This window comes from Arvicanthis niloticus, chromosome 10 (assembly GCF_011762505.2).
Source record: "Arvicanthis niloticus isolate mArvNil1 chromosome 10, mArvNil1.pat.X, whole genome shotgun sequence".
In the NCBI taxonomy this organism is placed as follows: Eukaryota; Metazoa; Chordata; class Mammalia; order Rodentia; family Muridae; genus Arvicanthis; species Arvicanthis niloticus.
In genome coordinates this window covers 19,509,547-19,535,595 of record NC_047667.1, presented here as the reverse complement: position 1 = coordinate 19,535,595, position 26,049 = coordinate 19,509,547, and the positions used below count along the sequence as shown (strand labels likewise).

At 38.8% G+C, this 26,049-nt stretch overlaps 1 protein-coding gene across 1 annotated transcript; it reads left to right on the top strand.

The window, feature by feature from the left end:
* The first annotated feature begins 689 nt into the window (after positions 1 to 689).
* Positions 690 to 19,688, top strand: LOC117716414 (complement decay-accelerating factor, GPI-anchored-like). Its single transcript, XM_076941743.1, is given in 12 exon segments — positions 690 to 747; positions 750 to 791; positions 1,400 to 1,585; positions 3,655 to 3,846; positions 5,284 to 5,383; positions 6,575 to 6,678; positions 10,084 to 10,272; positions 11,133 to 11,209; positions 11,399 to 11,474; positions 11,830 to 11,910; positions 12,586 to 12,606; positions 19,448 to 19,688. Coding segments are annotated over 12 exon segments (1,293 nt in total). The 3' UTR covers positions 19,615 to 19,688.
* Positions 19,689 to 26,049: the final 6,361 nt, after the last annotated feature.

The following is a 26,049-nucleotide window of genomic DNA, read 5'->3' as shown; positions in this document are numbered from 1 at the left end:
TTTCTGGTATCCTTGGTACATAACTAGAACGAAACCTAAGAAGGTGACTCCTCACCCAGACCAGGTCTGAAAAACCTCAGCCAATCTCCTTAGACCTCTGTGTGTTGTCTGCAACAGGGTCTGGCAGGCTGGTCTCTGGCTCCTTGGTAGCCCACACTTGTTTTCTTGGATCCTATCCTACTTTCTGTTTTGACACCATGGTGAGACCTAGGAGATAACACAGTTGGTCACCAGTTCCCACCCTCCCGTTGACAACTTCCAGCTGAAGCTACAGAGGTCCTGGGTGTTTCCCTGTTTCTCAGTTCCCACTGGCTCAGGAATTCCATCATGCCTACCCCTTGCTTTGTGAGCACTCAGGGGATCAGAGTTGGGAGTGTGGGGAGCTTTCTGCTGTAACATAGTGCTGGCAAAGAGTATTGGGGACCTAAGCACCCTTCTTTATAAGGCACTCCTCCCAAAATGCCAGCTCCTGCCTGACTTAAGTCACAGCAGGCCCACCAGACCACTGGGTTTCCAGGGTGATGCTAGAAGCCCATGGCTGCCCTCACCAAATAGGGAACGCCCTCTGCATGTGGGCTGCCTCACCCAGGGTGACAATGGCCCCGCCCTGCCCCACCTCAGCAGCTCAATTAACTGAGGCTCAAAACAGCTTCAGCCTCAGCCAGGCACCCTCTCTTCTACCTGGGGCTATGATACCTGTGCAGGCGCCAGGGATTCCGGTGCTGCCCCTGCCACCACCACTGCTGATGCTGTCCTGTCACTGCTGCTGTTGCTATCACCAACTGCACAGGGTGAGTGGCCACCCACAGGGCGGGAGTTGTGAGGGCCAGCTGGCTTCCACTAGGAGGGCTCATGCTCAACAGGCATTGTACCCAGTAACTCAGTAACTCAGATGCTCCCCTTCTAGGTGCTGGTGGCCTGTAGGAGGGAAGGGTATGGAGTGCTGGGGTATCTGGGCTGTGACTGGATCCCCCTGTCACCACCCAGGATCCATTGGAGTCCTTAAGGACACCAAAAGAGTGGATTGAATAAGACTCTTCAACCCTGCTTCTGGCTCTTTTATTCTTAAGGTGGAGGCTAGATGTCTGACCACCTGAGCAGGTGAGAGTCCAGTAGCAAGCAGTGACCTGAGCTACAGGTTAGGGTGTCTTTTCTGGCGCCTCCCTGCAGTGTTGGCTTTAATATTGAGTAGATCCCCTAGGAGGGACAGAGGAAGGTATTATTTACTCCCCACTTAGTTTTTGTCTTGTGTTCAGGAGAGCCCAGGGATTGCAGGTTCCTGTAGAGCAGGTTCAGCACCAGGAGGGAGTTAAGAGCCATTGCTACTTCTCTTACTCCAAGTCTGGGGAAAGAAAGTTACTGGCCAGCTTCTGTTTTACACCTGCTCTTTTCTTCCTAGGAGACTGCGGCCCGCCTCCAGACATTCCTAATGCCACCCCAGACTTGAGTAGACACACCACATTTGCCAAGAACACCAAGGTGACATATTCATGTAATAAGGGCTATAAACAAATTCCAGGGAAGTCAGACATAGTGGTCTGTCTCGGAACTGGAGAATGGTCTGGCAACGAAACATTCTGTAATAGTAAGTTCTTCATTCTTTTTTTTTTTTTTTTTTTTTTTGGCGAAAAGTTTTGGGAATGTGTAATCTCGTTGAGGTTATTTTTACACCTCTTTGGAGTGACTGGTAATTGATAGTTTCTAACATTATTAAACCCCAGAGTATACAGGTTGGCAGTTTACACTCAAGCTAATTGAAGGCAGTACTTCCTATGGCAAGTCCTGCTTCTTCATTAAGAGTTTTTCCTTTCTATTGTACAGGCTAATAGAGAAAAGAAATGATAGGTACTGTTTATTATATGTGAATATATTTGGCAGTTACCCTCAGACACACAACCTGGTGATCTGTGTTCTTCAGCTTTATTTTGTTAAGTAATGGATACAACTCTTGGGAGACATTTCAAGGTCTTACTTCTGTTGTACATATAGTCCTATGATATGTTTGAGATACAGTTTGAGGTGGTTCAGGCATATCATCTGAACATAATATTATATGGTTTATCTACTCACTAGGGTTTAATATGTAACCCATTGCTTTGTTCTCTTACTATAAACCTCTATAGCATGTTATTCTCCTAACTGCTGTTGGCAATTAGAACACATTAGTCAGAGAGAGAAAGGAAGAATCTCAAGGCATTACTGTCTGCTATATATTTTTTATATACATTGTACACCACAGCTATGCTAATTTTCTTTTAAAAATAATTAACATTAGTTTACTGTATGTTGCTCAGTCTAGCCTCAACTCCTGGGATCAAAATCCTCCTGCCTCAGCCTCTAAAGTAGCTGGAACTATAAACCATGATACATGCCTTTATTTTTTTCTTTTCTTTTTTCTTTCTTTCTTTCTTTCTTTCTTTCTTTCTTTCTTTCTTTCTTTCTTTCTTCTCCCTTCCTTTGTATCTTTCTATATTAATTTTTTTTTACAAATTATTATAAAATTTTTGTTGGAAAATTATTTCTAACAAAAATAAAAAATATAGTATGATAGACACATGAGTTGGCAACATACAAACTTATCAAATGCTATCTATTCCATGTGATTGTGTGTGCTATACCCTCACAATTTTCATGTACTATGGTTGCTACCCCCAGCACCAGTGCAAACATGTTAGTGCGGAATTACATTACATTATGATGGCTGTTATGCTGCTAGGCAACAGAAATATTTGAGCTCCACTGCATACCTGCAGGCACACATTTGTCTACGTGGCCCATCATGGATCAGAATATTGTTATGTAGTGAATGACTGACTACACAAAAGTAGAGATAAAAGCCCCCCTGAATGGGGGGACTCTATAGTAAACCCAAAATCATTCAAAATTAACTTTTGAAAGCATACTAGAACCTGGCTTTACATTGGTAGTTTCAACCCACATACAAGGCAAAAACAAAACCAACCAACTAAGCCAACAAACAAACTAAAACAAAAAACCCCCCCAAAACCAAACCAAACCCATAAGCTCTCAGCACATGTTTTAAGAGTTTGTAACTCTTCCACGGTATTGCTTCATCTAATTCTTCAAGCAACCTCATGAGTTATGGGCCTCTTCTCTCAATTTCAGAGTTAAAGAAATCTACCAGAAGATGAATACTGTAGGCGAGACCTGTACCTCTTATGCCACAGAGCCTGGCTTCAAGCTTGGGCGGCTGAACTACTAAGGTAGAATTTCTTGCTGGAATCCTTGCCTCTCTAGAGCACATCTGCCCAGCTGTTTACACTTGGTGCACACTTTATGTACACAGTTGGTTCATCTGGCTCCTGTTACCAGGAGCTGTGTGATGTTACATGAGTAAGAGTGTGTAAAACATTTAGAAGTATTCAGTAAATTCTATTATTATCAACATTTATATGTGAAAACTTCACAGACACGTAGTAATTGAAAAATGAAGGTATGCATGTAATTACACTTGATGGACTACAAATACTATAGTCATATTTTTTAAAAAAAATTATATAAAGGTAATAGAGAACCATATTAAAAAAAACAGTTCATGGAAAACGGGGTGGTTTAACTACTAGCTATTAGATTACATGGATTACAAAATAAATTGACATTCCTTTGTCTCTGTTGCCATGTTAACTCTTTTAGAAACATGTAATGCTCCAGAAAGGGTGAATTTTGCAACTCTCAAAAAAGAGTATATCAGTGAGAGCTTTTTCCCAATTGGTACCACTGTGGAATATAAGTGTCGGCCAGGATTTCTAAAAGTCCCTTCAGTCTCAGCAAAATCAACTTGCCTTGAGGAATTAGTATGGTCTCCAGTTGCTGAATTTTGTAAAAGTAAGTACACTTTGAAGAAGTAATTCCAGTCATCTGTATTTGGGGAAATATTCTGTCTTCTGTTTGTGCTGGAAAACATATATGTATAATGTTTCTTCAACGATTCATGAGTTATTTTTTAATTAGACAAATATTTACATAATAGGAGTACTTATTGACAGAGTTTGTGTTTACTAAATTTAAGGTTACATAAAATGATGACATACTCCAAGTACCTTGCTTTTCTGAAGCAAAAAAAAATGAATATAAAATTAAAGAAATGTAAAGGTTAGAAAGATCAGTGACACAGAGGATGAATTTATGTATATATGACTGATAATTAGTTTTTCCTGCTATTGTGAGATACAATTAACAAGTAAAAATCATGTAAATCAAAGTGGACATTATTTCGTAACAAATTTCTATTTTTTAGCTGTCTGCATATGTTATTCATGAATGTATGCATGACTGTGCATGCATGAGTAGATGTACATTGTATTGGGAGTATTATAGGAAACCCCTAGGTGCCAGATCATAGGTGCCTTTGGTCTGGAGCTACATCTCATAGAGCAAACTAACTGTCCTCTTCCTGCCTCCTCCTGGCTTCCAGGGATCTGTCTCCCATATTGCTATCACTGGGAGAGTATAGATGTGTATCACTGTATCCACCTGATTAGCTGGAGTCTGGTGACCCAGACTCTGGTTTTCACACCTGCAATAAGCAAGCATTTTATTAACTAAGACATTTCCCCAGGTCCTTACTATGACATGTGTGTTTGTTTTTCTGTGTGTTCATGCACTTGTAGAGAGTGCATATGAAGGCCAAGGGACAACCTTGGGTATCATTCTTCAGACCCTGTTCACCTTAAATTTGGACAGTATCTATCATTGACCTGGGGCTTCCCAAGGAGGTTCCATTGGCTGGCCAGTGAGCCCCAGGGCTCTGCCCACCCAGTTCTGGGATGAGAATTGCTTGTTACCATGCTTAACTTTTTTCTGTGTGTCCTGGGGATCAAAGTCAGGTCCTTGCCTTACATGGAAAGTGCTTTACCAGCCCAGCTTTCTCTCTATCTCCCTCTCCCATTTAAATTTTATCTAAGTTAAAATAAAAGTGATGTGTTTCATCATCGTAGTTTCATATATCCATGTCACTTGGGTCTCTTTCATTCTCTTCTCCACTGTCTTACCTCCACCTTCCTGCTGGACCTGGTCCCAGGTCCTCTTTCCTTCTGCTGCCATGTTACACGTAGACCACTACATTTCCTCCTTTCTTCTCCCCTTAAGGCATTTTTCTTCTCAACTCACTTTCAGCATAATGTATGTATAGCTGTATATTTATATATGATTTATATAATTACTGTCATAGACCATTTTAACATTCAGTACAGTAAGAAGTTTTTTTTTCCCTCTGTCTCCCTTTTTTTCTTTTTTCTTCTTCTTCTTCTTTTTTTTTTTTAGGAAAAAAATGTCGTAATCCTGGAGAACTGCAAAATGGTCACATCACAGTATCAACTGACATTACATTTGGTTCAAAAATAAGCTTCTCATGTCACGAAGGGTAAGTTTCACCACTCCAAGATTCTACTTTATTCAAATAACGACAAAAGAAATCAGGAGTTCAGTGCACACTGATAGATTTGTGGCTTGCTGTCACAGGTTGGTAGCTTCTCAAACAATCCCTCAAGGTGAGAGTTGGGGTGAGTCTGACAATGTACATTGGTGCACATGTATTTATATGTCAAAATGAAAGCTATTTTCTATATTCTACTGAAAAAAAAACCCTAAAAACCATAAATACCCCTCCCCAAAGAACTTTTGTCATGAGCTAATTATTGTGATGTGTTACAAGCAAACTTAGCAGTTATTAGTAAACTTAGAAATGTAGACCAGTGAAAGATTTTTATACTTCAATTTATCTAGATTATTACATTCCAATACATATATGCAGTTCTAAATATGATTAGTGAAGAAACTACTGAAATATGTTGATGATACAAAAATAACAATCCTCAAAGTGTTAGAAATCAAACTCATTTTCAACTGATTTAAATATTCATTTGTACCTCAGTTTTACTATAGGCAAACAAACTGTCACATCATGGGCTAAGACAAAAGTCTAGTGAAGGTTCTTAGGGCTTCTTTATTTCTTCCTGTAGAACAAGGGAGTTCTTTCAGTGTTATCAGTGATTCACACAGTTTGTTCATTTTTTTTTTCTGTGTTCTGAGTTCAGTTGCCACCCCTTACCCCATATGACAGAGAAATGGGTAGCACTACGTGGTTCTAGTGGATTGACAGGGAAGCAGGGTTTAGGAAGGAATAGGTGGAGAGCCAGCAGGGGAGGGGTTGGAAAAGAGGGTAAGGAGGTTAAGTTTGATCAAAATACCTTGTAGATGTACAAAGAGCTCTCAAAATGTTTTCCTAAAAAATCAAGGGAACGATGATGCTTTTCTTTTAGAATATAGAGGGGAAGATTTCCTTACACATGATTTGAGGAGGTTTTTGTCCTGTATGTATTTTTAATGCTGCAAGCGAAAGAAGCATTTTTCATGTCTGGAAGTCTTGCCATTTGTTATCATCTCTGTGAACTAATTTTTTTTTCTTTTTAAATTTCCATCTAGAAGCTGATCAAAACTGTCATTTTGTCTCCATCTTCTGGTGGAGCAAATCTTTTAAAATGAAGTTTTGGAGAATTGAAAAGATAAGACTTCTGTCTGTAAATATAATAGCCTTTCTTCCCCTCTCCTTTAGGTACAAGCTAGTTGGTGTAACCTCCACTTTCTGTATTCTTTCGGGAGGAAGAAATCCAAAAAATCCTACTGTTGACTGGCAGGATGCATTTCCAATATGCACAGGCATGTTTCACATTTAAAGTATTCAAGTTGTGCATCCACAGCAGCAGCAAAATCAATTACTTCTTATTTGAGAACTGTCCACAACCATATCTGTGGTGCCCTGCTTTTCACTTTGTCTCCACTAAAGACAAACTTCTGATTTTTTCAGCTGTGGATGGACTCTTAAAACTAGCTCTAAGCAGTAATATCCTTAACTAAAGCATAATTTAATTAAGAATTAAGAACCAACTGTGTTATGCTTGGTCATTTGCTGTCTAACCACTGCATCTAATAGTCAGAGACGCAGATTTCCCAATTTTATGTAAGGAAATATTCCTCAGGGTCTGAATGATCAGGTTCCATGTGCTAAACCTAACTGTCATGGCAAGGCATTTAATACAGGTCTCTTACTGCAAATTGGTTCTTTCTCTGAGTCAGTGTTGCCTACCTGTCTCTTTTAAAGAATGTGGATATCAGTTGAGATAATAACCTAGAAGTCTTGAAGGTATGCTATGTTTATCTCATTAGAGAAATAAGGTTGCATCATAAAGAAACCATTCTTATGCTTGAGAATCTCAGTTTCTAAAGAGAAAAATACAATAAAAACCAATATCATAAATAGATATATCTAGCCAAATGTAGGTCCACTAAAGGCATGGTTTCCTTTACAAATGGAAAATGCATGCAGTTTGTTTGTTTGTTTGTTTGTTTGTTTGTTTTTTGTTTCCTAAGCATAGATTCCTGGTACTCCTGTATGCTATGGTCACTATGTTCTACTAAGTCCCAGACATTTTAAAATGTAGACTTTATTCCTTCAGTCTTTCATTATTTTGATACTTAACTTGTAACTTCCTCAAAAGGCTTTTAAAACCCTAATGTCGAAATTAATGGTAAGTCCAGTGTGTATGTGTGTGTGTGTGTGTGTGTGTGTGTGTGTGTGTGTGTGTGTTAGTATAACGAGAAGAGTTGAAAAGTCTGTACTTTGTGGGCTGACACTCTGGTAGCCAATGTGTGGAATCAGTTGAACAAACAACTGATTGGAACCCTGCTGTCAGGGAGCCCACTTCTGTCAGGCCCCTCATGGGTCCTTCCTGCTAAGCCTTCCATTTCATTTTTTTCTTAGGACTATTTGAAAGGTTTTATCATTTCTACTCACTACCAAGAGTCTGTTCCCACTCTTAGTAAAAGTTCTTGTAAAGACACTGAATACTAAGCAAAAGGAGGGCCTGGAATACACAGTTACTTGGCCCAGGCAACCTGGCCTAAATACTGGGTAGGCAGTTTCAGTGTGAAGCCAGCAGATGCTGCCCTTTGGTTCACAGAAATGTGCCCCCCATATACTCCCACCCTCCAGGAATGTGTCCTAGTGCAGAAGTGTTTGCACAAAGCCCACTTTCTGTTTTTGCTGTGCTCTAAGTCACAGTCCTGTTTTCTTTATGCTCTGTATCATGAACACACCATTGTTCTTTTGGCTCTCAGTCCTCTCTCCATCAGCAGCTGCTGAGGTCCCCATTCCTCAGGAAAGTCCCTTGAACCTGAGCAGTCCAGGTTATCGCCTATTCCTGTATATCCCCACTGTGAGAGTCATATTTTTGATTTCCATGTTAACCTATTTGTTGTTTTGTTTTGAAATCACCAACACAAAAAATAGAAAGTGAATTCTATTTTCCCCCAGTATAATATTATAAATTATTTGGAAATTTCATGCAATGCTCCCTGATTGTACTCACTTCCCATTCTTCACAGATCTACCCTCCCACCATTGCATTCCTACTCCAACAATAACAACAACACCCCCCCAAACCCCAAAACAAAATACCCACCAAGTCCTGGATATGTTGCCCATATATGTATACCCACTGGAGCATGGTCAAAGTCTCAGTGGCCAGCCCCTTAAAGAAAACTGAATCCTCAGAAGTGTAGCTCTTCACAGTTGATGGACAGTGAATTGTTATCCAGTGTGCAGCCCTGGTGTGTGGATGAGTGAGGGTGCACTGGTCTCTATTGTGACTGTGATTACAGAGGAGAAAGACCCAGGAGGAATTAGGAGCACATTCAAGGATGGCCTTTAGTTACATGCTGTCTTAGTTAGGGTTTTACTGCTGTGAGCAGACACCATGACCAAGGAAACTCTTATAAGGACAATATTTAACTGGGGCTGGACCTTTAATATCAGTATCACAGATTCCTGGTCAGAGAAAGCATCAGAACTACCTCTCTACACAAGGGATTCTCGAATGTGTGTCAACAATCATCATGTTTGAGGCTCCTATATCCTGGGATTTCAGTCATGAGCTACTAGGACTAGTTATATAACAATCTTGCTCTCTCACTCTCTTGCTCTCTGGTGCTCTGCTCTCATGCTCTAGATCTTTCTCTCCCTCTGTGTTGGTACATATGAAGTTATAGATGTGGGACTCACATGTGCACACATACATGCATGGTACAGAGGATGACCTCAGGAGTTGGTAACTTTGGATTTTGGAGGCAGTGTCTAAAGAGACCGATGGTTGCTTGATTTGAGTAACCTGGCTATCCATAGGCCTAGGAATCTGCTTGTGTCTACCTCCCCATCTTTTCCAGGTGCACACAACCAAGCCCAACTTTTTCATATGTGATTGGGGAATGCTTATACAGCAAGTACTTTTCTGAGCAAACTATCACCCAGCCCCTATCTTTTGGTTTTTGATATCTCTACACTACTTGTTCTATGCCTGGATTGGCTTTCAACTCTTTTGTTTGACTGTGTTTTCCCTATCAAGAATCACAGCCCTTAATCCTTCAGGAGGATTTGCTAGACTGGTTATTGTGTGTCCTCTCTCTTTCCATACCTGTGTTTCTGTGGCAGCCTTCACATTGTTTTGGACTGGACAAATGGGGTATTCTTGTTTAGTTTAAGTGATTATGAATTTGCTAGTATTCTATATCTGTATATGTACATTTGAGGTTATTTAATTTGATGTGCAAGTGTAATTATATTGTTTCCTTGATTAGCTTAATGGTGCTATTGAACATGCAACCCACTGATCTTGCTGTTATCAGAACTGTCAGAAAGAGATCTCTTTTTATAGCATAAGTATTACTACATGGCTAGGACTTTATATTGTTAATTCATATTTTATATAATATGTCTATATAATATATTTATATAATATATTTTTAAGTCAGTTGTGTCCTGTACCTCAGTGAGTCATCTCTCCTACAACACCTTACCCTGGAGGTGAAAATGGAGACCTTTTCCATGCCCCACAGGTCAACCACCACTGTAATAGGCACTGTCAGTAGCCATTTTTCAGAAAGGCTGAACACAGAAAAATGATTGATTTTAATTGTCTTAAAATTTTTTAACATGTTTTAGTGTAATTTATTAAAAATACAATATCAGTTTTTCTTCATTAAAAATAAAATACTTTAATTCTTTCTAAGATATTCTTTGTGAAGACCCACCAAAAATCGAGAATGGAACACTTCAGTGGGAACGTGAGTTGTATAAATTCAGTGACTCAGTCTCCTATTCATGTGATAAAGGCTTCATTCTGGTTGGAAATACTAGCATTTTTTGTACTGTGAAGTCTGAATATGGAGAGTGGAGTGATCCACCACCCGAGTGTATAGGTAATCTGTTATATTCTTTTTTTGTACATATGTTCTATTCTTGTATGTATTTATGCATACTGAACTGTTTGTATGGTTTTCAAGACAAGTAAAATCAAGGGTAAAATGAAAAAATTTCCTGTCAAAAAATAGCAATGTAAACTGAGCTGTCACGGTGCATGCCTTTAATCCTAGCGCTCGGGAGACAGAGCTAGATGGATCTCTGAGTGTAAGACCAGTCTGGTCGTTAAAACTAAAAAGGGGGAATTATACCCCCCAAGGTCACCAAAAGCAAACCTTGCTTTTGTCTTATTTGTTTTAAATTTTCTGCAAACTAATGCTAAAAGTCAGTCTGCAGGGGATCGCCACTGGCATCCAGTCACTTCCATATATATACACATATATGTGTGTGTATATATATATGTGTGTGTATATATATATATATATATATATATATATATATATATATATAATTTTATTTAGTTGTATAAAATCTAGGATCCAGTAATGAGAGAACATGCATTCTTCACCTTTCAGAGATTGATTTATTTTTACTTTGTATAGTGGTTTTCACGAGAAATGAGAATGGAGGAATGGATAGAAATAATAAGATAGAAAGGGGGAAGCTGATGATTATTGTCAAAACCCTTGCTATAGTTACAGGTCATAGCTTTATGAAACTCATTGCTGTGTACAGTTAATATGCATGGATAAAAAATGATGCAGCAGATGAGGGATGTAATAAGGGCTGGATTTCTAAAAGTCCATCTAGGTGATTATGGGGAGAGAAAGAACAGTCAGTGAGCAAATAATGGCTAGGGAAGCCTTATGTGGCCAGCAAGATTTAGCTAAATATTAACTTAACATTGTTTTCTTTATAGAGAAATCCAAGATCACAACTAAGAAACCAACAGTTAATGTTCCAAGAATCCCCTCAACGCCTCAGAAACCTACTACAGTTATAGTTCCAAGTACAAGAATCCCCTCAGCAACTCCAAAATCCACCATAGATGTTTCAAGTACCAAAATTCCACCAACGCCTCAGAAACCCAATGCAGTTAATGTTCCAAGCACAAGAATCCCACCAACACCTCAGATATCCACCATAGTTAATGTTCCAAGCAGAAGAATCTCACCAACGCCTCAGGAATCCACTGTAGTTAATGTTCCAAGCACAAGAATCCCACCAACACCTCAGAAACCCACTACAGTTATAGTTCCAGGTACAAGAGTTCCACCAAACCCTCTAAATCTACCAAAGCAAATATCCCTTTACAGCAGCCCTACCAACACCTCAGAAAACCAACACAGCAAAAAGTTCAGCCACAAAACCAGCAACAGCAGAGATGTCCCTCATATCAACGACTGTATCTTCACAAACCCCACCAGTAACCCAGCATCTCACCACAGTTAATTCTTCTGCTGTACAAACTGCACAAACAACCCAGGGATTTGCCACAGTAAAACCTTCATTGACACAGAATCTGCCAGCAACACAGAGGCCCACCATTTCACACTTCTCAATGACCAAGGATTTCCATAGGGTTACACAAAGATTCACTTCTGGTCATCTTACAGCAACACAGAATGTACCTGCTATGGAGACCACAGTACAGCATCCAACAAGAACATCTAAAGACAAAGAAGAGTCTAACTCAGGTCAGTGGATTTTGTTCAGATTTTCTGTGGGCAGGTCTAATGTTGTGATGAAGGAAATGTAACTTAAGACTACAGGGTCTAACAGTCTCCAGCTGTTCTAGAGGCATGCACAATATGACAAAGATGTTGGTAGTCTCATTATAATTTGTGGAAAGTGACTTCAGTTTCTGATAGTTTTTGTTTTGGGTGTTTTTCTCATTCTTTAGCCCAGGCTGGTCTTGAACTCTTGATTCCCACCACCCCAGTTTCCCCAGGGCTAGGATTACAGGCCTGTGCATCCATACTTGGTTTCATAGTTTTTGATCATCTATTATATTGTCATTTGTTTTCTATTTAAACTTTTTAAATTTGTCTCTTGTTCTCAAGTCATAACTAAATGTTTGTAATGTTTGCTTTGCTGTTATGGGTTATATTGACAGTGGTAACTCTATCAAGCATATATTATTTGTGTTGATGCTGCTCAAGTAGATAATATATGATTGTGTTTAAATACATAAACACACATGTATTTATAATATATATTATATACATATATATAAATTAAAAATTATGTTTTTTTACTTGTGAGTGAGTTGGTTTTGAGATCTTATGTATAGCTGATTAATATATACATATATATTGTTAGTAAATTAATAAAAAGAATTAATAATTCTTTTCTCCCCTTTTATTTTTTAGGTGTTGACCGTTTTCTATATGGTAAGTTTGACTCATGGAGAGTTAAAAGAAATTGCCATCACTGTGGGAAGCATAGTCCATATTTCTGGAAGAGAATCTTGTCTTATAACTGTCTCAGGAAAACTTTCAAACTGCAGTGTTTATGGGCACCTAAGGGAAGATGGGTAAATTCTTTTAATTGGCTTGTTTTGTGGACACCATTAGGCATCCAATACTCTCCTTCACATTCCCAACAGTGCTGCTGTTCTAAGGTAGTCTTAGGACAGCTTCAGGTCATTTGGCCAATCAGTCAGGTAGCACTTAGTGCCCTCTGTGTCAATATGTCATTCTAGGGACAAAAAAAGAACAGAAACAACAGTCAATACGGTTCTTACCCAAAGAGCTTTACAGTTAACGAACTCTTTGACCATTTTTAGGTCTCTGTTATAGAGGCCAAATGTGAGCAAGAGTCCCACTTTTAATGTAATATTTCCTTCATCTCCAGTAATAGTTAAGCAGAGTTCTCTTAAAATGTTTCTCTACATGCTAATATGGTTGGTGAAGGTAACAACCTTCTGTGTGGGGATTCCTTTTAGCATTTGGTCAGTATTTTCCTTTGTACATTCTACAACAGAATCCCTGGAACTAGAGTTACAAATAGTAAAGTGCCTTGGCTGGGATCAAACCCAGGTCCTCTGGGAGAAAACCTAGTAGTCTTTACTGCTGAGTCCTCTCCAGTCCCCGTGCACACATTATTAAAGGCTTACAGAGTCCACTTCATCTGTAATTACTATACAGTATCATAGAAAGAACTTAGGCATCTGTGGATTTTAGAGTCATCAGGGCTTCCTGGAACCAATTTCCCCCATTCCTTGGCTGATATCAAGAGATGGCTGCTTTCAAAGATGGAGTATTTTTTATTCTTCTAAAGCAGTGTATATAAAGTATGTGAATATTATGTAAACCACTAAAGGATTTATTCTTTTGTTAAAAAATCATCTCATCATTAGATCTTGGTGGGGTGGGCTGAGCAAGGTAAATAGTTTTTATAGCAACTTGTTTAATGCTAGTCAAACATCCTGGGTTTTATTCTGGCAAATGCAGTAAGACATTACTGTCACAGAACACTTGAGAATGTGATCCAGAGCTTAGCAAAAATGAAATCTAATTACAGAAAAAGTAAAGCAGATACTTCAGCCAGAATATTGTGAAAAAAAAAAAATCATCTCTTGAGGGGGCGGGTGGGGGGCAGCCCCAGCTTGGTGGGAGGAGAAAAGACCCTTTTTCTTCTTGTTGTAGTTGGTTCTTCAAAAGGCAGCCTGGGGGGGGGGTGGGTGGAAGATTGTCGGGGGGGGGGTATGGGGACAGAGGGATAGGGAAGAAGACTTGGTCTTAAGAGATTCTCAGGATTACTGTACAATAAGGTTTACTTATCTACATTGCTAAAGTTTACTTACTAGGCTACTGTAACTGACCTGTTACCTGTTTGATCCTCAGCTCAAGGATAGCAGAAGATTAAGTAAATAACCTTGTACTATCCTAAAAACCTCCTTCTGAGGGTTATAGACTGAAGGCTTAGGTGATTAACATCTGTAGCCTAACAGCGGAGGATTAGGCAAATAGCCTTTGTTCTATCTCAGCAGGAGCTGCTGGGACCTAACTTTTGCCTGCTAGTCTGAGGTTCCAGGAAGAAAAAGACACTTAGAGGTGTGGTTATAGCATTTATTACTAAGTTGTTAAAAGTTTCCTATGAAAGCTATCTAAGGGGGAAAGTGGAAGGGTCCTAAGTGGAGAAAAAGGAAAACTTCTATCTAGGAAAAAGGAAAAACTTCTGTCTCTATTTTATCTTCTATTCTAACTCTCTATTCTAACTCTATTCTACATCTAACTATTCTAACTAACTCTAATCTTTTTGTCCCCAGTACTTATACATCTTACAGAGTACATGGTCACATGTTACAAAGTGTATCACAAGTTCACACCAAAATTCAAATCATAAATTGAAATAGAAGTTTACAACAGAGAATGTTTACATGCATATCCATTAGGAGTAATTATCTGGCTAAACATCTATCATCTGTCTAGCTCCACAGGTTCACTGAAGGTTTAAAACTATAAGTAGGAAATTAGTGAAGTTTTATAGATAAATCCAGGAAATATTTTCTCTTCTGTCCCAGCACCTATAATAAATCATTAATTCCTTTTTAGTCACCTTTGGTTAATTGTTTTATAACCTCATTAGAATGTGCTCTGAGCAGGAGAAAGTCTGGTTACTATCTAAGGGCAATTAACTAATGACACTCTGGAGACTGACAGAGTTCTCATTGCAGTTTTGACTATCAGAGGGGGATAATAACAGTCCCGTTATAAAAGAGCTTAATAATCATTGATATAATTTTAGGAATTCTTATGGGATCATCATTAAGACTTAAGAAGTTATCTATTTGTCTATATAGCATCACTACAAGACAGGACATCTTCATGGATCTGCAGAGATCTGCTCCAAAGAGCTGTGCTAGTCCTTAGTGATTGTTACATATGTTTCATAATGATAATAATAGGAAAAGCATATTAATAGCAAGACTCTTTCCTAAAATAAGTCCCTCACAGCCTTGCTGGATGGGGGCTCACTTATTGCAAATTATATAATAATCCAAGGCAAGCATTTCAGGATGATCATCTGCTAATTATTAGCTTGTCCCATTATGGCTCCTGACAATCTCTCACCTGCAACCTGTGCTGTCTGCATTTGCCCCAGCTTGCTGTTTTTATTGATGTTGACTAATCTAGTTATAAATCATTCATTTGCAGAGTAAGGGCAGCTTCCCAGAGTTGGTGCCTAGGGCCATGGAGGTGTGATGGAGTGGAAGGCACTTCCTTCTTGCTGTCCTCCAGTCTTTTACCCACACTTTCATAGTTGCTTGCTGCCATGGTTTTGTTAAGCTAGCTGTGCTGGAGCCTTTAGAGAGTGTTTTTCCTAAATTATAGTCTAGTATTTTTGCCTTAAAGTTACTTGCTGAGTTTCTGAAACAAGAGAAATTCATGCAACCCACTCAATGATGTCTTTTACATTCATACTTAAGTAACAGTCCATGTGTCCAGATATGGTGGCAAACGCTAGTAATTTTAATCTTAGTACTTGGGTGGCTGAGGCAAGAGGATCATGATTTGGGGCCAGCCTAGGCTATACAGCAAGGGCCTGTCACAATGGAACAAAACAACAACAACAACACAACCACAAGGAAGTACCTGAAGATGAAAATCATATCAGTTGGTAACCAATAAATTCACTGACCTTGTTTCAGTAGTGTAGCTGTGGAGAGTAAGCACTAACTTTATGAGTGTGTGTTTACTCTCCTGATTTTATAGTTACTTAATTGAAAATGACAAGGGATAGAGTTGATGAATGAGAGGTGATTATGTAGCTCCATCCAGCTGTCTCATGTCTATCAGAGGATTTGTCTAGTTCCCTAGAAACGTTGGGTTTATATTGTTAGGTTGGGTTTAGGGATTGTGGTACAAGTAAAGTCGTGGTTTTGTAACTCGATTGAAATTTATGTGAGATCGTCTAATTAATGTTTTCTTCTTTACTATCCAGTTCTTATAATACACAAGCCCATTAGCTCACTGCCAGGTTTCATAAGTTAAGTGTGACAAGATATCTTTGAAATTCTGATTAATATATATGAAAGATATGGATGATTTAGTAATACCACATTTCTTTGTCTCACAAAATGTCTGTTGAGACAGTTGGCTTATAGTTTCTGCAGATGTAGGTAACATGTTGCATATTAAGTCTCAATTATTGCCAGAGTGGTTTGTTGAACTTAACTATTTGTTGAATGAGTGGCCGACATACTGATACTCTCATTACTGTGATACACATTGTCATTTATATATAAAAACTGATGTTTGAGAATTTCATAAATGAATTTTTTTAAGGGTTATCTTATTTACATGCAGAAATGTTTTGTCTGCATCTATATATGTGCACCATCTCCATGAAGTGCCTGTATGGGCCAGATTTCTTGCAACTTGAGTTAAAATTGATTTCTTGCAACTTGAGTTAAAATTGCTGTGTGTGAGGGGTGCTGGGAATTGAACCCCAGACATCTAGAAAAGCAGGCATTGCTCTTAAATCACTGAGTCATCTCTTTAGCTCATGAATATGTTTTGATCAGTGCCCCTACTCCCTCCTGTTAAAGCTCCTCCTATGCCTACACCACTGACATTTTCTCCAATCTCATGGACTCTTAAAACCCACTGAGCTGGTTTACTGTTGCCAGTCTGGGTGCCATAGGGCTGACCACTGGAGCATGAGCATCCTATTAGGGGCTGCATCCAAAGAAAAGTGACTCCCCCTCACAGAATCCACCATATCCATTACATTTCTCAGTATCTTTGCCAGGAGTTCCTCAGCAAGGCTTTCCCCCAACAAACAAGGGATTTTCACTGGCTTGATTTTGGGAGGTCTTGTTTTTAAAGTGTGGGAAAGTGTAGAAAATTTTCAGGCTAGGGTGGTAATATGGGGAGTGGAAAAGCATGATTTTTTTTTTGGCTAGATCTATCCTGTTAGTCTAGCTTACAATGAATGTAGGAAGCTAAAGATACTGAGAAGACTGCAAACTGTAAACAAAGTCTCCAAATGAAATTTCCTTTCTTGAGAGCAGAGTCGCCACAGAGGTGGAACATTCTAATTTAACCCTTGACCTGAAGGCGTTTTCATTTCTACTCTCCATGAAAATGAGTTGGCAGAATGTTATAAAGGAAGAACATGCTATCAAACCAGCAGTGGGATGGGAAAATTGTTTGCTTAGCATAGTGCTTGCCCCACGAGCCTAAATCCCTGGGCTTCTTCCTTGGCACACATTTATAATCCCAGTACTTGGGAGAGGAAGACAGGAATATCAGAAATTCGAGGTCATTCTGGGTTACCTAGTGAGTTTCAGGCCAGCCTGGGATACCTGAGACTCTGTAGTAACGAAAAAACATCATAGATGGATGGATGGATGGATATATAGAGAAAGACAGACAGACAGACAGACAGACAGGCAGGCAGGCAGGCAGATAGATAGATAGATAGATAGATAGATGATAGATAGATAGATAGGAGGAATGTTGAGCCTTTTGACTTAGTTGATGGCAAATGAAGAGGGTGTGGTTGAATATCACCTCTATTAATCCACCTTTAAACACACAGATCTGAGTCAGGAATAGTTAACTGCTTTTAAGAAGGGTATGCTACAGTTTTCTCTCAGGGAAATATTGTTTTGTTTTCACCAGTAAAAATGCCTTAGGAAGGTGTTTTCATTGACTGGTCATTTGTATAATAGTGTCTGGTGGTATTGTAACAGATTTCGTACTTCTGACGTGACATGTTCATAGCCAAATTGTAAATCTTATTCTTTTGTAACATAAAACCTATTTATATTTATTTATATCAGTGAACATTTTTGGTTTGAAATGTATATCAAGAAGATATGTAATAAAAATAATTTTTTGAGTAGAAATAAATAAATATAATGTTTTTTCCTGTAATATTTGAAATTTCTTAAATGTGAATTTTTTATTTCTAGATAAGTGATTCTTTTTCCTCTTCTTAAGTAGTAAGAATGTTGTCTTCTGACTATCTCCATGTAAATTATTTTCAGTTCCTTTGATGTTATACATGCCTGTGCATGTCATCTACCATTTTTCTGGAATCGAGTCACCAAAAGATAACCCCATTAACATGTAGGCTTGAATATAGTCTTTTCATTTTCAATTGTATTTTAAGTATGGACTTAATATACATGCAATGAGTCCAACTGATTATTATTCCATTGTTCATCTATTTTTTCTGTCTTGGTGTTGAAATACTTCAAATAAATCCACATGCAAAGATTTAATATGAAATTTGAGTAAATGGTGAACCACAGTCATCAGAATTTGTTTCTAATGGTAGGGAATCATGTTCACTTACACTTGCAAGTGTTAAGTTTGCTTGATACTTCCTAGAATGGTAGAGATAACAGTTATTCGGTTATTCAGAAACTTTTCAGAGTGCCCACATGCTTGTGCTACCTTACTCTAGTGCTGATGTTAAGATAATCACAATGTAATGCCTTTCCTCAAGTCATTTGTAGTTTAACAACAAAGGACTATAAACTTACAGAGAGTAAAATATAGCATCTGTGCAGGGCAGAATGAGTACTTAAGTTGTATTTTTGAAATGGGTGGGTTCTAGGGAGGAAGGGATTCAAGATTGGATTCTCAGAGAAAACAGATAAGATCATGATGGCTGGACTGTGGATGCTGGCCCAGTATGACAGGCTTAGGAGCAGACCACAGTGCCTTGTGTGTTCACTGGAGGGGTTAAGATTTTTCAATTCCACATTTTGCAGTCCTACCTGATCAAGTTGAAAGATAATGAGGGTAGGTTTACAATCACAAATATTTCAGATATTGAGAAATACTGAACTCTGATAATATACTCTTAGATTTTGTTGAGGCAAGATCTCAGTGTCAAAGTTACAATCTCTCTGCTTCAGAACCCTAAATACTAGGATTAAAGGCATTCAAAATTAGGTCTGGCTTCAGCCATATGTAAATATCCATGAGCAAATAAAAATTGAACATGATTATGTTGAAGCATCTCATACTTTTCTGAAATTTATTAACAATTTTATTGAGCACCATGAGTCTTTAAGGATGAATGAAAATAGTGAAAAGCTGGATAACAGCATTGTCTGCTGAACTCAATGGCAGGAAGACACCATAAATAATGTAGCCCATTCTCTCTAAGTGGCCTTAGGGGCTACTATGTATCATCATTGTGAACAAACTATATGTATAAAGTTGCTAATATTTCTATTAACTGTGTTAACTAGTTTTCCCCCTCAAGGACTTGTTGCTGTTAGTGTAATGATTGATATCATAATTATAATCATAACTCTTTGGACCAATTTAAATTCAAAGAGAAGCTCTGACTTCCAAGGCAAGAAGAAGAAGGATTCCTCAGAGTCAGAAGAGAGAGCAAGAATCCACTCTTCATCTTTTCAACCTATTTGAGTGTGTGCTCTATGAATTAGACAATGGGTGCTCACATTGTGAGGTTGATCTTTATTCATACTCCTGATTCAAAAGCTTCTATGGTCTGGAAAGATCCCAAGGCTCACCCAGAGATAATGTTTTACTAGCTCTCTGGGAGACCCTTTGTGAATACAAGTTGGCCTATGGAATTAATAATTATTGCACACAGACCACACACACACACACATAACTGTGGCGTGTGTGTGTGTGTGTGATCTAGTTTGACGCTTCCAGTTAAAATGAGGACCTTAAGATTCTTATTTCCAAATGCCTTTCTTTAGGGAATTAAATTAGGATTCTGAAATAGCTGGTTCCAAAATGGAATCAGGAAAAATAAATAAACATGACAGGTCTTCCAAGAATCTGAAATGAAGAATTCTGGAGAATTGTAGTGATACTTGGAAGAGTTATTATATATTTAGAAAAATAAGCATTGGCAGAGGGACAGGAGCCATGATTTTCGGCAAAACCCATCAGTGGATGCTGGACTCACTGGTGAAAGTTTGGTGAGGCTTCAGGTTGCTGTGTAGCTTGTAATTTCCTATCCCGCTCTTAATTCTCACACAAGACACTACTTAAAAGAAGTTTGTAATAGAAAAACTTAATATTTACTGTTTTAATCCGTGATCATCAAGTCACTAATGATGGGAAAGCTTTCAGTTCTTTTCAATGTGGCAAATAACAACTCAACTTCAAATTCTATGGTATTGTCACAAATTTTGTAAGTAAAAAAATACACAAATTACAGACTCAAGTTATGAGGAGACTTCAGAAGTCAAAAAAAAAAAAAAAAAAAAAACCAACAACAAACAAACAAAATACCCCCCAAAACCAATAGCCTTGGGGAGAGTCTACAATATAGTAGAGCTGCATTTTCCCATAGTGATAGGCTCATCAAGGGGATAAAATAAGCTAATTATTAGAAGGAAAGAAAAGGGGCTGGGCATGTGGCCCAGTTGGCAGTGATGCAGACCAGCCATGTCAGCTTTGTGGACAGGGTCCTGAGGGGGAAAGATGGGGATAGAAAAGATACAGACAAAGGAGAGAGCCAAAAGCTTGGGTGGGAAGCTGCAGGGGCTGATTTGCCTGGTCAGAGAGTTTAATGACATGGCTCTTTTTAAAGTCCCCTCAAATAGGGAAGCAGAGAACAGTTGATCAGGAAAGGACATTAGATAGCAGAAACACAGGAACTCACCATATCTCAAGTTTCCCTTTAGTGAGGTACATTCTGGGTTGGAAAATAAAGCATTTGAGAAGTACACATTTGCAAAATGTCACATGCAAATTTCTAGACTCCAGCCCTCTAGGCCCTGGTGACAGTACACAGCTGACCTTTTCTGATGTGACCATGGCTAGAAGAGAGGCAGAATGCCCACAGTCCACCATCAGGGCCTCTGGCAGACTGCTTGTCTAGCCTGCATGAAACCCTTGGTTTAATCCTCCATGCCTTATAAATTGGGCGCAGTGGCACATACACTCAGGAGGTGGAGGCAGGAGGATTAGAAGTTTGAGATCATCAGTTACATAGAGAGTTTGAGGCAATACTGGATACATGAGAACTTTTCCCCTGTTTTTAATGAAAGTGAGTGGGTAGGGCAGGGATAAATCAGGAATGAAGCAATCCCAGAACCCAAAAGCTAGAGGTTTCAGGGAGGGTGGCATGGTGGGAGGACTAAAACTCTAACACCTAGTGAAGACAAAATAATCAGTATCAGTGATATAATAGAAGATACCACTCTCTGCAAAGCCTAGCAGTAAAGATGGTTTGCAACTTTAATCATAATTCACAAATCCATGAAAAGGTAGAAATTATTTATCCTGGTTCAATAACCTCTGCATTAATTCAACAAATTTTATTTTATGTGAGGGTTTTTTTTTTTTTTTTTTTTTTTTTTTTTTTTTTTTTTTTTTTTTTTTTTTTTTTTTAGCTAGGATCTCCCTCTGTGGCCCAGGCTGGCCTGGTACTCACTGTCTCACTGTGTAGTTGAGATAGGTTCTTACTTTGTAGCTCAGGTCAGGCATGCCTCAAACTTTCAGTAACCCTTATTTTAACACCAAAGAGGTAGGATAATAGGTATAAGCTACTATGCTTTGCAAGGCTTAAAGTTTTATTTAAAACTTGTTCAGAAAAATAGAAGAAATGACATTGGTTCTTGCACATCCAGAAAGTACATCTAAACTTAGAGTGACACAGAAACAGAGGACAGACCAATAACCCTCATAAATATAAGACAAAAACCTTAATGAAACTTTAGCAAATCACATCAAATTGTATAGCTGTGTCCTCCAGTGATGCTCTGTACAGCCATGGACCACATACTTGTAGTAGGACCTAAGGTGGGAGGAGTAAGGAAAGGCAGATGAGGAGTAAGAACAGGAAGAGGAGAAGGCAGAGGAAGAGCTAGGACATGAGGGATAATGAGAGTGGGACATGGAAGCAGATGTTCCATTGTCTCTAGCAGTCAAAGGTAGTTGGTAAATCTAGGTTGAGTATTAGGTTACACCTCTGATTGTATGGGCCTCTTATTATTGATCATTACCAAATTTATAAGGTCTTTGGATAACCTAAGCATTAGAGTCTCATTTGTCCCGAGCCCATGTTTTGGTGGGATGGTCTGGGCAATGCCCGGCCTTGTGGACACAGCTTGGAAGATTGGCAGAGCCATCTCCCACAATGGCGTGTCATGGGTGGCAGGGCTGGTGTTTCTGGCTGGGTGTTTTTAGCTGCAGTGCGCACGTTGCCTCTGGCCACACAACATGGTAGCTGAGCTAGCCAGAGATGCCATAGCTTAGATAGTCGGCCTGACCAGCAAGAGTTTTTAAATATTTACTACAACAAAGTGGCATCTCACATTGGGCACCAATATGTTACAGTAAATCTCTGACCCAAATAAAGGAAAACACAACTCAATATTTATGGGTATAAGCTACATGCCTATATTGGGCAGATGTCCCATTACACTTCTCTATTCCCCAGCTATGAGATCCCTTATAACTTGTGGTTTTTCCAGGCCACATGCTTCTCCTCCATTGTCCTTCCACCTCCTGCTCCTCCATCGACTTTCAACTCTTCACCTTCCTCCACCGTCGACTTCCTCTTCAGTCAACCTCTTCTTCCTCATGCCTCCCCTAAGCCATTTTCTTCATCTCCCTTTCTACTGCCCAATCACTGGCTCTAGCCTTTATTTTACAAATTATGGTTGACAGAAGGTTCACAAGAAGTCACCTGTGTACTGACTTACTCCTTCTCTGCAGCCCCTCCCAGGAAAGTGGAACTAGCATCAAAATACAAGGCTGGGGCTACCCACAACACATACTCTTACATCCCCGTTGATGAGACAGCCATGTACGTTTGTGATGAGTACTCGGTTCAGTTTGCACAGCAACAGAACTGCTTAATGACAGGGCCCCATTATTAGCATCCATGTAGTCTATAGGAAAATGACATAAATCATGATTAAGTATGGTTCATTCAAAGAATGAAAGGTAAGTTTTAATCTAAAAATCATTCAGTGTAATTTACCATGTTGATGAATTAAGAAAGAATTATGTAATCATTTCAATAAACATAAAAATCATCTAAGTCACTATTAATTCACAATGAAATCCAACTAAATGGAAAACTTTTTTAAAAATCATATTTTTATTAAACCTAAAAATCTCAAGATATCAGTGCAGCTTATAATCAACACACATATTACAGATAAGAGTGTTCACATTTGGAGGAGGAAGGACTCAGTCTTTGAACTTTCTACAACATCCCAAATCAGGTAGGCTACTGAAGAAATTAGAAATTAGAAGCTTTTTATGCTGCTCCAGTCACAGTCACACTTACTGAATTTTCCTGGATCCTGCCCTTCCTGTCTGCTTGCCTTTATAACTGCAACCTGAACAATAAAGTTAAGCACTCAATCAGACATTCAGTCCTGTGCTTGTTCTTTGTATCTCTTGTACTATCATTCTTTTGCCCCCTTCCCTAGGGTCTCCTTGAATCCCCTCGGGCTGGGACACCTGACACCCAATGTCTAGTCCTTTAGTTTGGGGTCCTATGGAACGTTTCTTCCACAAGGATGTCCCTTAAGCATAGGATCGAATCTTCTCCAGAGAGAAAAGAGAAGATCCTCATTGTGATCACCAAAGAGTCTTCTGCTTGTGAGATTGATTTGGTGAAGGTAAGAAAATGCAAGGCAATTCTAAGACAGACATTAAGCAAACACGATTTGCTCTTAAAGGGTCTCAGAGTCCCTCAAGGCTCCAGGATTAAGGGTTAACAAAAAGGATCTTTAAAAATTCTTTGATTTTATTGGTGTTGTTTCCCCAAGAGGGAACTATTGATGACAAAATGCTATACCTCCTAAGAAGGAGATGAAAGTTTGACCTTGAAAATGAGAGAGAGAAAGGGCTAAAGCAGTTTTCCACTGTTAGGCATGTTAGCAAAAAGAAAAGCAAAAGCCTATTTGAGAGCCCTCCTGGGAGCAGGAGAGAATCAGGAGAAGTCCTGGCTCCTACTGAAGAGATTCTTAGTTCTGCTTTCTTTATCTATTGTTTGTCCTTGGCATGCCAATGTGTCCATGTGTGTCAATTGTCTGTGTTTTGTTGTTTGAATGATTGTTCTATGTTTCATGTTCAAAAGAAAAAATGGTTAAAACTTCTGGCTATTCTTCATTTGATTTAGCTTAAAACTTGCTTAAAAGGCAATCTCAATTTACACAACAGAAGCTGATAGATAAATTACCCTGCTCTGTGGGTGGTAGTAAGGCACAGCAGAAGGAACCCTCTAGAGGTGATTACTTGCATAAGCTGCTCTTGGAGGGGCCTACAGCTTTTTGGCTTCTATGGTAAAGGAATTGATGGGGTTTTTTTTTTCCCTAGAATGATCTCCATGACAGTGTTTATTGGTTTATTGAGTTCAACAAATGACAAGGTGCTTTTCTCTTGAAATTACAGCTAGAAAAAGTAAGAAAATTTGTTTGGATAAAAATACATAATATGTGCATCTACTTCACTTTTGTTTATGACTGCTTTTAAAAATATTAAAATGTTCTACATGTCTTGGTTATACATTATTAGCCTATAAGTTATTGGGCATGATTAAAAATTTGCAACTTTGGTAACAGAAACCTGAATTAAAACTGATAACTCAGGGTTGGAGTCATTCAGAAACCAGATGTATAAAGGATAAGATTTAAAATATCCCTTTAATGAGATATTAAAAGCTGCACTATCATACATTCATATATAAGAACTGGCAGCCAAAACTTTGTAAGATAAAAGTAATATACTTGGTGTCAATTTTAGAAAAAATAGATTGTTTGCACTTTTAAAAATTTGTTTTGTTTCCCCAAGTTATGGTTATACTCTAATATTGCAAATGAAACTTAAATATATAGTTAAACTGCCAGTATTCCATTGGCTGCAGTTGACAGTTCAATAGCAAACTTGAGAATTTTTGACTCACCCATGTTTGTGGTTGAGAAGAGGATCAAGCAGGTGGAGATGATTGCAAGAGTAATAAGAGTTAAAAACATGGGCAGTGGTGGCACACACCTTGAATCCCAGCACTTGGGAGGCAGAGGCAGGTAGATTTCTGAGTTTGAGGCCAGCTTGGTCTACAGAGTAAGTTCCAGGACAGCCAGGACTACAAAGAGAAACCCTTTCGTGGAAAAAAAAAAAAAAAAAAAAAGATTTAAAAACAGCTGTGGCACAGTACAGGCCTGCTGCCACTTTTATTAGATACAATGGTAGAGGCAAATTTAGCACATCCCCCAACCCCCTGCCAAGACTGAGAAAGAGATATCAGTGGGAATTTTATCTGGGATCACAATAAGGCTCTGATAAACAGTTCCTTTTGTTATGCAATTGGCTTATGAGAATGCTAATATGGCCTGCTACACAGCTATCTTGCCATACAAAGCAAAGGCAGACTTATCTGGATACATTCATCTTTTCTGAAATTGGACCCTCATACAGTGTCTGGCTATGGCTGCTGCCTTAAAAGGGACAGCTGTGAAAGCAATGCTTTCACAGAAGTGAAGGGATAAAAGATGTTTTAAATGTAGAAATTTGGTTCATTTAGAAATGCTTGTCCCAAGAACAAAAGTACTACCAGACTGTTTTAGGCCCACATTTAGAACATTTACACTTGAGTTAAGACAAAGCTCAATATGGGCTCAGCAGAAGCCTGTGTGACGTTCCTTTTGTCATGATCATATTGACCAGCCCCTAGAAAAGATATTTTCCAGACCCTAGGGAGGAGGGGTCCGCCTCAGACCCAAAGACATTCACAACAGACAGCTTATGGGCAAGGTGTTACAGATAATTATTATGCTGGAGAAATTAAAATTATGCCTGCTTCCCTCCATGATAGCTCTGCCTGCTAATTGAAGAATTACTCAAAGAGTAGAGAGGAGAAGA